Genomic DNA, 15,076 nt, shown 5'->3' on the forward strand with positions numbered 1-15,076 from the left:
AGGCAAATCAATGATGTCCACTATACATTATTTTAAAAAATTCTCACTATTTTTTAACGTTTTTTAGTATTGTAATTCAGAATAAAAACATAAAAACAATGCCCTTGAGGCAGTCACCCTTTGCTCCAGATAGTCGTCTCTTACCATTTCCTAGCTCACTGATATAATCCCCAGAGTATTACAACAAGCTTGTGGTTCCATTAAGGAGACCAGTGGAATGGGTAGAAACAGCCAGCATAATATCTTCACCTATAGAGAACATGTACCAGACTTGATGAAGGTAGGATGATTAGAACCCCAGCACAAATGAGCTATTAGGACTATTGCAATACCTAAATTTAGAGAAAGCAACCTACAGTAATATGTGGGAAAGCTACTGCTGGGCCAGGGTTAGTATCTAAGGACAGGCATTCATTCTAGTGTCTGAAGACTACACAGTCTGCATTAGAAATTCAGATTTCCAGCCATGATTTTTCTATGACGATACCTCGTTAGGGCTCATTTCTCGTGCTGAGTCGCAGACATGAGTGCAACAATGACAGTGCCAATGGATTTTAAAATACGAGCATTTCCTCATAGCGATGAGCAGCCATACCAAAGCAAATGGAGGATGCCAGGACACATGGATAGGTAAACATTGGTTTAACATGGTCTGAAAGTAGAAGCAAAGAATGTCTTTTCTACTTCACACTTGATGATGAAGTCAACCAGTAATTATATCTTTTGTACGAAGATGAAAAAATAGAAAACCCATCACTGATTCAACTAAGAAAAATTTTATTGCTTTTATTTTTGAGATTATATGATAATATTATTTTCCCTTTCCTTTCCTCCTTTCAAGCACTCCAATATACCCATTCTTATTCTCTTTCAAACTCATGGATTCTTTTTACATGCATCATTGTTGCATTCATATATATGCATACATATAAATATACACATATTCATGTAGTTTAATATAGTAAAATGTTATTTATATATGCTTTTATGGTTGATAATTTGGTAATAGGCAACCAGCATTCTTATCTTAATGTTCAAGATATTATTAAAATACTAGTAAAAGAAGGGCATTATAGAGCAACATGGAAGGGACCTTCATAAACAAGCCTGTGAAATCAGTGCTTTCTTTATGGGAAACCAATTATTTGTCATTGGTCAAAATTGGTAATATGCAGCAATTTTGCTCTGTGTTATGGGACTCAAATTCTGTAAGAGAGAAAAGAGGAAATTCCCAGAAATTTGCATGAAAATCAGGATAGAATCAATTTGCATTTCAGCCGATTCTTCCCATCCAATCAGGACGTAAGCAGTGTCAGTATCTTGCGTTCTGATAGGGCAATGAATGCTGAGGATTGAGGAGTGAAGCTTACAGGAGGCAGGACTGAAGTTTCTCAGGTTGGTTGTAGGTGTGTGTGCGTGCGTGCGTGCGTGCGTGCGTGCGCGCGCGCGCGCGCGCGCGCGCGCGTGTGTGTGTGTGTGTGTGTGTGTGTGTGTGTGTGTGTGTGTGTGTGTATTCCATATCCAGTCCGAAGGTCTGCCTATCTTTTCGCCAAGTAAAGGGCGTAATCCAAATACCTGGAGAGGTCAGAACTGTACATTTAGAGGTTGGTACTAGAAGTGTGAGTGAGAAAACTCAGAGTGTAAGAGGGAATAGTATAAAAGAATCTGAATGTTGAACCAACTCAGAAGTTAATTTTGAGGGAAAAAAAACATTTATTGGGGCAGGCAAGTTTAAAAAAAATAGAAGGAACAGATTGCAATTTATTTTAATAAATGGAGATGCTTTCAAATAAATACCAGACTTTGCTTATTTGATCATGGAAAATTAGGCGAACTGAGCCTGGCTAGGCAGCTTATCAGGTAAAGACGCTTTCTTGCCAGTATGCATGGTGCCCTCTGTTTGATTCTGGGAACCTCAGTGGCAGAAGAAAGGAACTATTTCAGCAAGCCATCCTGTGTACACTCTGGGAAGATTGTACAACACGAACTCAGGCACATATATCCTAATATACACAAATGCACAAACAATGAAAATAAACAAAAATACAAAGATGTCCATTGTAAATTAATTGTCATTATTTGTTGCCTTCAAGGTGTATGGAATTTAAATGCACCAAAGGGGGAAAATATTCAACTTCATTTTCAAGAATTCGACTTAGAAAACATCAATGATGTGGTTGAAGTTAGAGATGGGGGAGAATTTGACTCCCTGCTCTTAGGTAAGACTGAAATTTCAACCCTCTGGAAGTTGGATAGCTCAAAATACTCGACTCACAGAGAGTGTACACTAAAGCAGATCCAAGCATTTTCCAGTTGTTGACAAGATGAAAATGTAACAGCCAGGTAACATGTTAAGGATTTTTACTCTATTGAAAATATTTTAAACAATGTATGCTGATAATGATTTCCCTTCTACCAAGTTTTCTCAGCATATGCGGAGTTTTGTTTTGGGACATGTTTGAAATACTGAGGAAATAACACTCATCGAGAACATTCTGTGCTAATCACAATTCACATATTTGCTTCACAGTTATTAAAAGTTGGTAATAAATAACTATAAAAGAACCATGTATATCCTACTATGTAGTTTTATTAAATACGTGAACAACAGGTGTTTAAAAATAATTACTAAACCAGATTTTCTCTGGCCCTAACATATTGAAATACTGTTTCTTGTAAATATTTTAAGTCCACTTATTCTATATTTTATCACCATTTTGTTTATTACTATCTATGGCATCCTCTTCTTCTCAACAACTGAGAAGGATTCAAAAGTAAACCAAGGTTTTTGTTTTTGTTTTTGTTTTTTTCTCTATTGCTATTAACTATTTCTTTCTAGCTATACGTGAGAAATATTTGTGTCTGGATAATAAAACATATACTATATAATTTAAAGGTTATTAGCAGAGCTTAAGATTATGTTTTATCATTTAGGCATTCATTTTATTTTATTTATTTTTTAAGCAGCCCACTTAGTTTATTTTTTAAAAAACACAAAAGCAGCATTTTCCATGTTCCTTTCCTCAAACACAGTTTTCAGGAAACACTATTCACATGTTGTCTTACTACTCACATGTTTCTATGCCTGCACAAATATCATGACCAAGAAGCAAATTGGGGAGGAAAGGGTTTATTCAGCTCACACTTCCACATTGCTGTTCATCAGGAAAGAAAGTCAGAACTGGGATTCAAGCAGGTCAGAAAGCAGGAGCTGATGCAGAGGCCATGGAGGGATGTTGCTTACTGGCTTGCTTCCCTGGGCTTGCTCAGCTTAGGCATTCATTTTAAGAAAAATATTTTGGTAAAAAAAATATTTTTAAATTACAAAGACCCTGTGATGTTCAACTGGGAAGCATTAGCTACCATGCTTCACCTCAAAACAGGTCTTATCTTGTAACTCGAGTCCATCATTAATTATAATATACCTGAGGCTCTGTAAATCAGGATACTGTTACACAAAACTGTGGCAGGAGAGTGAATATTCACCTTGAGTCTCTACCCTCTGAAGGACCCAGAATAACAGTGAGGACTCCCCAGATGTGTCAGGAAAACCCCCCAGAGTTCCAGATCACAGTTTTCTGGAATGGGTTGTCCGAGTGACACACAAAATAAAACAATGAAATATTATGGGACCAGCAAGTATTGGGAAACATTTCATCTGGATCTTTTTTTTTACCCCCTCTTTTTTTTTTTCTTGGAAGTTCTCTGTATTTACATTTCAGGTGTTATCCCCTTTCTGCCAATCCCATCACTCCTCCCCCTCCCATTGCCTCCATGAAGGTGCCCCTCTCCCAACCTCCCTCTCCCACCTTAGCTCCTTCCGACTCCCCTACACTGGGAAAGGAGCCTTCACTGGACCAAAGGCCTCTGCTCTCACTGATGTCAGAGAATACCATCCTCTGCTACATATGGATCTTTATATGCATTTGTATACACATTTCAAATGGTCATTTTGTTGTTGTTGTTGATGTTGTTTACATTTTTGGGATAAATTGTGTCTTTTACTAAAATCCCTTCTTATGTGATCAAAAAAAATAACAGTTGGTTATTTTACTTATTTTTTTATTTTTTATTTTACTTCCTAATATTCACACAAATCCAAAGAAATAAATATTCCAGAAGGATATCTAAATTATACTGTAACTTGTAGATAGAAATTGTTTTGTTCTGGAATTGTTTTTCTGCTTCTAATAGATAAAGCAGTTAAAAAACCAGCATCTAAACTATATATTCTTTAGGTAGCCCTGCTGTATGCAATCCTACCTCTAGAACTTACTGTCCCTTTTCCTTTTATGGCAGCTGTGTACACAGGGCATGGTCCTGTGAAGGACTTGTACTCTACCACGAACAGAATGACTGTGATTTTTGCCACAAACAAAGAGACCAGGGGCAAGGGCTTCAAAGCCAATTTCACTTCTGGCTATTACTTGGGGATTGCAGGTAAGTAAAGCATACCTCCTTAGAATGTGTGGAAACAAAACCCACTTCAAGTCCAGATCACAATATATATGTTTGAATTCTGAGATTCTATTTTGTCTTCCTAGCATATTGCAGTTTTTCTCCCTCCCCTTTATCAATACAATGGTTATCTAAGTTTTGACACAGCAGGCGAACACAACATTTTTGGTATATCAGTTAACACTTCTCTCAGAAGCTCCTTGACTTCTATCCACCAAAGGTACATTTTAACATACAGTTCAAAGTAAAGTAATTGACTCAGTCAGGAAGGGATCTTCCTTTTGCCAAGCTCTTGTTGGGAGGGGAGGAGGGAGACTGGACACTGAAATGCTGGGAATCACATGACATCCGATTAAAATATCAAATGCAAGGGAAAGGCTGGGGGTCAGTAAAGGGGATGCAAGACAAACAACACACCAAAGAAAATCTCAAAACCGAAGAACATGCTACACATCAAGTTCAGACAGAAAACTACATGGGGAAAATAACACACTTTATAAGATTGATAAAATGAACTGGAAAATCTTTACATCTACTGAATTTTGTAAAATAAAAATTAATTAGCAAGTATCAGTATTATAACCTTTTCTATCTAACACTTTGAGTTTCCAAAAGAACAATATTTACAAACAATATGCATATATATATATATATATGAGCTTGTTGATTACTATATCAATTATATTGATGAAAATATAATGGTAATTTACATTTAAAAAAATACTGCACAACAAAAAATTCAGATATGTGTTCCCTATGAGTCTTCAGTAACTGTCTACATGCTAAGGAGGACAGTATATCATGTGTATTTAATTAGACATTAAATTCCCATGCATCCTGGATAGTTACAGGCTAGGATATGCAGGCATCATACAATGGATCACGGAAGTAGCTAACACAAAGATACTTTTCATGCCAGAGGGATAGACTTCTCAAGTTTTCAAGAGTTATATTTTTGTGAAAAGAATTTTTTTATGAAATAATTACACATAATTTTAAATGAAAAATATAACCCCAAAGGAAATAATATAGTTTTTGAAAATCTATACACCAACAGGTAGAGAAGTGTATTTGTTACAAACCTAAGCAATTGAAATATTTGTAGAGCCTTCTTTCACATATAAAATTGAGAGCACCTCAAAACAAAGTTTATAAAAGCAATAGATTTTTACAAACCTACTTTATAGTAACAAATGACAAGAGATGAAAAGATTTGAAATAGTATAGACGATCAAAACCAGGTACAAACACATCTTCTCCCACAAAATTATTCATTATTAATTTTATACCATTCTTACTCTTGAAAAAAAAAGTGTGTTAAGTATTTTGGGGAGAAAAAAGTCTCTGAGAAAGTTACTCATATAGTTTAACACAGTCAACATAAAGAATATACATACAGTTTTATGTGACAGGGTTCTTTGCTTTTGGTTGGGTATGGACCCATGTTTTGCTCATGAGCATCTTGTTTATAAACAAAGAATCTTTTTAAATGAAGCAGGAGAACATCAGACATGACTATTGTACCCAATTGTGAGCTGCCATTCCTGCTGCACCTAGAAGATAGCTCTCTGGGATGTTGGTCCAGTGACACAGTTGTTCTTAGCATAGTCTCCTGTCAAACGTTTGTTTGTTTTAATAACAAAAGCCTGCAAAACAGTGAAACAGGGACTTGGCAATAAAAGGTAACTAGGGCACACAGACTCCATGTTATAAACTGTTTCCAGTGTTTATGAAATATTTCCTTGTCTTCTAAGATGTTGTAGGAATTCCTGAACGAATTCAAATAAAATAGTTATGAGGCATATATTATTTTATTTATCCTCTCCCAACCATTTCCCCCTATGCTGAACTTGAGGATTCACAGTAAGTACTTATTATGAGATGTCGCTTGTGAATGTGCACCAGTTCCTTGTTTCTGATGAGAGTAGTCTTCACATGGGATGCAGTAAGGCATGCGGGTAACTCACAAATGGCAGCTGGTTACAATCGGGACCCCGAGCCTGCCCCAGCTTGTGTGCGGTGTGCCTGAGAAACCAATTCAGTTCCTGTTTAAAAAGCAAGCATATGGTGTCTAAATGAAGCAGAGCTATAGAGACTTCATAAAGAGAAGATTGGGAAATTCAAGTCTGAGTGATATTACTTTTTTTCCTCTTTCACCATGGGCATAAAACTATCTGAGGTAAGATTTCAGACTCCAGAGAGAGTGAATGGTTGTATCCAAGGCTTCTTAATGACCTGAAATAATGTATGTTCCAAACAATGAAAATCAAGTTTTGACATATATGGAAAGCTTGAAATAGTTTATTCACACCTCCTCTCAGATTTTATAATTCCTATTCACATCAGCAAGAATAAGACATTTTCCCCATTCAAAAATTGATTGACCGATTTATTCTAACATCTAAACTAGCTGTGTTTTCTAGATTCTCAGGCATAATCCTACCGGCTTTGAGTACAGAAGAACTGTAAATTACAAATTTTTAAGACAGGAACATGGTACAAGTTGCTACTCAATTTTTATTTATATATTTACATTTATTTTAATTAACTAAAGTATGCCTTTCAATTGAATGTAGTTTGACTATAATAATAAAAGTAAAATTATCAATACATTTATAAATACATACCATTATTGTAAGTTCATTTAGCATAATGATTATAGTAGCTATGAAAAACATGAAAAATAATTTAATAGTAACTTGAAATGACTAACAGATTATATTAAAATATTTAATTATGGGTCCAAAATTAATCTGTTACCCTATAAAATATAATATATGCTGAAATACATATTGTTATACAATACATATTTATGTGTGCATATTTACTTTAAAGATTTCCTGTATTAATGTAAGTTTAAGATATGATAATTTCCAGAAGAAAGAAAATGTTCCCACTAAGATACTTATGATTCCTTGTATAAAAAAAAAAAACATATAATCATTTGGGGCCATTTGTCATCTCAGTAATCTGTTTAAAAATATGTGTTTGTGAAACAAATTGGTAATTGCATTTACTAGAATCTCCCTAATAAAATTATGTTTTGAGATATATAACCTCCTTTTCTCCTGTTATAAAACTTTGGAGAAAATGCCAGTCATAACCTCCTAAAATACCTTCATTAAAGCAAATTAAATTTTGGGTAAAAGATAGGATATTTTAAAGCTTAAAATAGACAAACATCCCCAGTTATTAATTTTATTACCAAGAGAGGATGGTTAGACATCCCTGGCATATCTAGTTATTTCAAGAGAAACATGGTAGATGTCAAGTGAAGAACAAGAGTGTTGATTTAACCAAGAGATGCTTTAGAGCTCATTGTTAGGACCCACCCAACAGAGAGAGAGAGAGAGAGAGAGAGAGAGAGAGAGAGAGAGAGAGAGAGAGAGAGAGAGAGAGAGAGAGAGAAGAGGAGGGATTGAGGGAGGGAGGGATGGAGGGAGGGAAGGTGGGAAGAAGAGAGAGAGAGAGAGATTTTAATTTTTTAACAACTTTATTTTACAAAACAAAGATAAATGTACAGATTTTAAGCATTTTTGCATAAAATTATACAATACATTTTTGTCAGTACTTTTTTTAAAAAGGGTTTGATATTGTGATAAAGATCCCACCAGTAACAATGAGCATAAAGTACATGTAAAACAAGATGCAACCTGGAAATAGTCAAAGTTTTCTCGGTGTGTAAAGAATTTTTCTTTTTTTTTTCTTTTTTTTTTTTTTTTTTACAATGAGCAGACAGTACATGTAATACAGGGTACAACCCGGAATTTGTCAATGTGTTCTTGGTGAGTAAGGGTTGAGCATGACTATTTTTTTTTTTTTTTTGTTTTGTTTTGTTTTCTTTATTTCTTGGACTTCATACAGTCTGTGAGTTGTTTCTGGGGCAATGTGAACCTTCTGGGGTTAGCATCCTACTATCAGTGACTGCATATTATGTCTGTTCTTTTGTGACTGGGTTATCTCACTCAGGATGATATTCTCTAGATGCAGCCATTTTCTTAAGAATTTGGTCAATTCATTGTTTCTGGTGGCTGAGTAGTATTCCATTGTGTAAATGTACCACAAATTTTGTATCCATTCATCTTCTGAAAGACATCTGGGTTCTTTCCAGCTTCTGGCTATTATAAATAGAGCTGCTATGAACATTGTGGTGCATATATCTTTGTTGTGTACTAAGGTGTCTCTGGGGTATATGCCCAGAAGTGGAATAGCTGGGTCTTCAGGTAGTATTATGTCCAATTTTCTGAGGTATCGCCAGACTGATTTCCAGGGTGGTTGTATCAGTTTACAACCCCACCAACAGTGGAGAACTTTCTCCACAACCTCGCCATCATCTGTTGTCATCTGAGTTTTGGGTCTTGGCCAATCTGACTGGTGTGAGGTGGAATCTCAGGGTTGTTTTGATTTGCATTTCTATGATGGCTAAGGATGTTGAGCACTTCCTCATATTTCTCAGCCATTCGATATTCCTCAACTGAGAACATTTTGTTTAGCTCTGTACCCCATTTTTAATAGGGTTATTTGATTCTCTGGTGTCTATCTTTTTGAGTTCTTTGTATACCTTGGATATTAGGCCTCTATCTGATGTGGAGTTGGTAAAGATCTTTTCCCATTCTGTTGGTTGCCGTTTTGTTTTCTTGACAATGTCCTTAGCCTTACAGAAACTTTGCAAGAGAGATTTTAATTTTTGATTAGGCCCATGCTCTAGCTCCCCTACCAACATTATACCCTCTGCTTTTAAAATTGAAGAACCATTATGCTTAATCTTTACACACCAAGAAAACTTTGACTATTTCCAGGTTACATCTTGTTTTACATGTACTTTATGCTCATTGTAACTAGTGCGACCTTAATGCATACTATCAACCCTTTAAAAAATCAAGTACTGACAAAAATGTATTCATATACTTTTATGCATAAATGCTTAAAAACTGTATATGTATCTTTGCTTTTTAAAATAAAATTGTTCAATTTAAAAAAAAGAAAGAATAAAATAAAGACAGGATTACTTGAAAATCTACTAAAAGTGTAAAATAAAATAAAATAAAATAAAATTGAGTTTTTATGCTTTTTGTTTTTTATACATTTGCTTAGCAAGTATGGGTATGTATGTGGACATCTGTATATTGGCACTATTGCCAAAGTCAGAGAACCATTGTAGGTGTTCATGCTTCTCTTCCACCAAGTGGGTCCCTGAGTTCAAACCCAATTTCTATACCTTTGAAGCAATTACAGTGACCCTTTAGGCTTTATCCTTCTTAGTCCTATTAATATTACCTATATGCACATTAGTGGGGGGTCATCTAGTGGATCACAGGTAACCTTCTAGGGATCACCTTCCCAAAGAAAAATGGATCCCCTTCCTTTAATAACCATCAGTCTCCAAAGGCACCCCAGGTAAGGATAATGGGTCAAGAGAGATGACTCTATCCATGCTAGATTTGTTGACTTGCTTGTTCTTGAGTAGACCTTGTTCAAGTGATCACAGCTGCTATGGATTTGTGAGTGCTACAGAATGCTTCTTCATCAGACAAGATAGTGTTTCATAGGGCTTATTTGCACCTCCAACCTCTTTGCAATCTTTACCTTCCCTCTTTGGTGATTGCAACTTCAGGGGAATTTTAGGATGAATACTTGCAGTCACATCCTCAATACTATGGCAGAAGAACTACTCAAAAACAATCAAGTCACTTGTGATCCAATAATCTCAGAACGATTAATTTATGTAAACAATCACTCTTAAATGATTAAAAACACACAAAGTTGAGTAGAAAGAGAAGGAGAGTGTATCCAAGTTGGGGGCTTAGGAAGCATAATCAAATATATATAAAACCTTAGTGGAAAAAAATTAAAATATCTCATGAAAAATGGACCAGTATTTAGTACTTTTACTCTAAAACTAAGATTCTTAGCTGAAATAGTTTCTCTGAGGAACTATCACATTTGGTTATTATAAATAAACCTTGAGAACTACAATATTGACTGGTCTGGCAAGAAATTCAAACACAATAATGGCCCAAACACCATGGAAGTAACAACGTTCAGGTTGGATTTGCATCCAAAAATTAATGAGTATGAGAATAAAAATTTGTAAGGAGAGAGAATAACTATAGAAAATTACAGAGATATTGGAGTTTTATACATGTATAAATTTTGTTATTTTCATACATATATGAAAAAAATCAGTAAAAGTTGACCCCCACCTTCCTCAAATATTGTGTAACTTGCTAATACAGAACAATTGTTTCTAGAGGAGATCCAGGCTTATGATGCCTACTTTTCATTACCTTTGTCAAAAGGTCAACATTTTCCTTTGTTTTATTTGTATTTATGATTAGTGACACTGTACCATATGTGTACACAACACACACACACACACACACACACACACACATAAATGACAAATGAATAGTTAATTCGGAGTAACTTTTTCTATGGGAAAGTTCTCTTTTTTAATTTATGATATTCTTCTAATGAATACCTAAGTAAAATCAATCCACTTTAATATGATGATATAATTTTGATTTCAATATATATTTGCTAGTTGCTTGCAAAGTAGAGGTCTCCTGAATCTTCTTGTTAGCAGAGGGTTTTGTTTCCACTTTCAGATTGTCTATCGAACATAATGTGTTAAGTGTCTCCATACACAGCTGTGCAGTTACAGAGTATGTATGTTATATACAATCTAGATAGAGCTCCTCTTGTCATAAATATCTTTGTAAGTGAGGATAAGTCTCTTTGACAGAGGTACCTCCCAGCCATATCTGAGATCTGTAAAGTTGGGTCATTTTAAGAACAACCTCAGCTCCCTCGTGGAACTTTCCCAGATGCATTAAAAAAAAAAAAAGATGACCAAGGTTTAATCTATATTAATTTAAGCCAAATATAGACCTTCAGTACTGTTTCTGAAGCAATCTTGGTAAGAAATTTTGGCGGTTTTTCACATCAAACTTCTTCCTTCAAGTGCTGCAGCAAACGTCTGATGTTTAAAGGGCCATAAGTGGAGTGGATATTCAGAAACCTCAAACTTTTGTATTATTCATTTATATATTTTTCTCTTTAAAATGAACAGAGCCCTGCCAAGATGACGAATTTCAGTGCAAAGACGGAAACTGCATCCCGAGGGGGAATCTCTGTGATAGCTATCGGCACTGTAGTGATGGCTCAGATGAAGCACATTGTGGTATGTCTTCTTTTCGTACAAATGCTTGTGTTAGGTCAACTTTGTTATTAGATCCTCCAAGCATGAAAGGAAGATTATATATCTTTACATTGCAAGGGTTGAAGAATGTGAACTGCTCTCCCAAGATGAGCTTCGAAACCATTGTGGTTTGTAGTAAAACTCATATATAGACCTTTAGTTTGTGTATGTTGCTTGTTAAGCTTGGTTACATGTAATAACTAATTCTAGGGAAAAAAAGATTCAGCCAGAAAACATTAATATCAAAGACAAAATTATAACCAAACTGGACACCATTGTACCTGGCTCATTTCTTATGCTATTTTGCTTATTGCCTTCCAAAAGAGCATCTAAATACATATTTTTATTGACCCCTTTGGTTTGGGCTCTTTGTATTTTAAGTTCTTAAGTGTCTTCTACTTCTTCTGCTTTGATTGTTTTGAAGCCAAGTCCTCAATTCTTGACTCAAGAGTAATAGGAATAATATATTATTTTATTGAATATAATTTTAATTTTAATTTTATTTCTAAAAGCAGTATTATATATTATGTGCATTGCAATATAAATAAGCATGAAGACAAGAGTCCCACATTAATACCTAACTTGATTTAGCCCTGAAGAAACTGAGTTTTGAAGAAACTAAGCAACTGTCAAAGAATACATGCCTCACAAGTGCTAAGGATGTTTTTTTATTCTTAGTCTGTTTAATTCTACATCAAACTCCTTCAATGAGAGAATAAACTGAAAACAATAACAGCATGGAGTTTGTAGGTCGGACTGCCATCACTGAGAATTACCTTGACAACAAGCTTAGCTTGAACCCCTGCCTGGGCATAATATTCTCTGAAGAATGTTTGAAAGATTGTGGGAAGAGCACAATTAAAGAGAACATACAGCCAAAAAATGTACATTGCTGGAGGCAGTATAAATGTACAAAATACATGAGCTTTCTCCTGCATTTCATTTTTCCCCTTTCTAGCTTATAAGTTTATAAGCAAGGCTTTTCATAAATAAATTTTAGTAAATAGCAAAATATTCAACATTCTTTTATTCATTTTCTGGGAAATAAACTTACACGTTTTGCTTTTGCTCATTTTATAGTCATAGAAAAACACAAAATAACATCATCTCAATTTAGATTTTTCAAGTCATATCTCCCAAGAAACTCTTCAAAAATTACAATTAATTGCTAATCTAACTTTTAAGTATGAGCATCTTTTCAGTAAGGCTACCATTCCTCCATAAATTCAATCAAGATGATATGCTATATAACAAAATATCCTTAACAATCTCTATGTACTTTTTAGTATTTTTAAATTCCATTAAAATTTTTAAAACGGTATAACTTTCTTGGGATACAAAGTGACATTTCACATTATGCATACAATGTGAAATGAACAAACCTAGCTAATCAATGGAAACAACACCTCGGGTGCTTAATAATGACATGATGAGGTAGGTTGAAATTTATTCATTTATTTATTTTTTTATTTATATATTATTTTAGTATTTAATAGTAACTACTCAACATATTTGGACTGTGCACTTGGTCACAAAAAGCTTCTTCCTCCAGGATAGATGGGTGTTTTTCTCTTTGAGAAATACACCGTAATCTTCCTCAGGCCCTGTTTCTTGTAACCACCATTCAATTCTCTACATTTTTAGTGCGTTTTATCAATGGCACAAGGAGCAACAATGGGTTGGTACAGTTCAATATCCATAGCATATGGCATATAGCTTGTGCTGAGCACTGGACCACACAAATTTCAAATGAAGTTTGCCATCTTCTGGGATTAGGGTAAGTTATCATAATCTACTTTCTTATCTTTTATTATTAATAATACTTGGTGTGTGTGCTTGTGCGTGCATGCGTGTGTGTGTGTGTGTGTGTGTGTGTGTGTGTGTGTGTGTGTGTGTATGGGAGTTGGGGGAGAGGGAGGGAAGAAGGGAGGGAGGGAAAAAGAAAATGGGCCAGGTTGCACATGTAAAGATCCGAGGACAACAAAGTTTTGGGATTTGATTATTGGATTTATAGTTTATTTGCTACTATAACCAACTGAAGCTGAAGGTACTGATGAGTTTACCTTGTTCCCAAACCAGGGCCTCTGAATATCTAGAATTACTGAGTTTTTACCATCCATAAGCCGTTCATTTTAACCAGACTGTTTGAAATTGCTCCAGGGTTATAAATGCAAGAAACATTCATGCTATGATTTGTAAATCAAATTTCAATTCTTTTTTAGAAAATGCATACGCTTGTTTTGCTTATGAAAGTCAAAGTGATCAACATCTCAGTTTGATATATACATACATACATACATATATATATATATATATATATATATATATATATGATCATGAATGTGAAAGAAAGAAAGGAAGTGTATATGAGAGCATTAGAATGAATGAAAGAGAAGGGAGAGATGATGCAATTTTAATTTCAAAAACTGAACACAAAAAACATTTACTTAATTAACAAATTAACCTTGAATTCAGTATGTGAGATGAAGTGATTTTTTTTCAGATGCAAAATACAATGTACAAGAATGAATGTGTGTCTTTAGTGCAGTTAAACTTTGTATATTTTGATTATTCCTGGTTCAGAAATAAAAGCATTAGCAATAATATTAAATCAAGAACATGAATGAGTAAATTATGACTTAGTTTTACATATTTATATGTTGGGATTAAACATATCAACAGAAAATCACTGTATACTGTTTAAAAGTGTGGTAGAGGAGACTTGAAGTCAATTAGGGCGTATCAGCAAAGGCTTTCAAGGGACTGGTTTGAGTTGAGTGAATATAAATCAGTTCTACAATGCTGAGTCCTATTGTTGATATGTTATCTCATCCCCAGCCAGACTTTACTGTCTGGTCCATTGACCTCATTTCCTGTGGATCACAGTTCTTGCTGTGAGCCATGGTGATCAAGAGACAGGGTCCTCCAGTATAGAAAATAAGTTATGCAGTCTATTGTCTTAGACACATTTTTGACAAAGGCCAGTTACTTGCTTTCTTCTGAAATGATACAGTTAATTTGTGAAAAGATGTTAATCTTTGTTTCTATCCACACTTATTAGTCTCTGTAGTGCTTTAATAACTGAAAGGACATTACAGCATTAACGAGAGTCGTCTAGACTGGCATTTGGAAATCCTAAAAAAAAAAAAAAAAAAAAAAAAGTAGTGTGTGTTCAAGTGATGTGTTTGGCACAGGAGGAAATAATTTAAGATCCAACATATTAAGTGGGGGCTGTGCTCTCTTAAGGTTGTTTATGCAGATTCGGTGTGACCTGCAATTTCCCACAGACTTGAATAAACCCCATGAGGAAGATTTCATCAGTTTTTACTCCTTTTTATTAAACATCTTAATTCCACTTCATCCATAAGTAAAAGGGACTTTGGATAAGAATGTTATGTCTTTGATGAAAGTAAGAAC

The 15,076-nt window shown here is 34.7% G+C and overlaps 1 protein-coding gene across 1 annotated transcript in view; it reads left to right on the top strand.

Annotated features, from left to right (window-relative positions):
• The window catches only part of TMPRSS15 (transmembrane serine protease 15), a gene marked incomplete at both ends in the record, with an annotated part of 120,485 nt that overhangs the window by 77,297 nt on the left and 28,112 nt on the right, over nucleotides 1-15,076 (top strand). The window contains 4 exons of the mRNA XM_080919410.1: nucleotides 2,094-2,219; nucleotides 4,300-4,440; nucleotides 11,531-11,641; nucleotides 13,304-13,436. Coding sequence (XP_080775536.1) covers nucleotides 2,094-2,219; nucleotides 4,300-4,440; nucleotides 11,531-11,641; nucleotides 13,304-13,436 — 511 coding nt within the window. The remainder of the gene's footprint in view (nucleotides 1-2,093; nucleotides 2,220-4,299; nucleotides 4,441-11,530; nucleotides 11,642-13,303; nucleotides 13,437-15,076) is intronic.

The sequence above is a fragment of the Micromys minutus genome (assembly GCF_963924665.1).
Source record: "Micromys minutus genome assembly, chromosome: 7".
Lineage (NCBI taxonomy): Eukaryota > Metazoa > Chordata > Mammalia > Rodentia > Muridae > Micromys > Micromys minutus.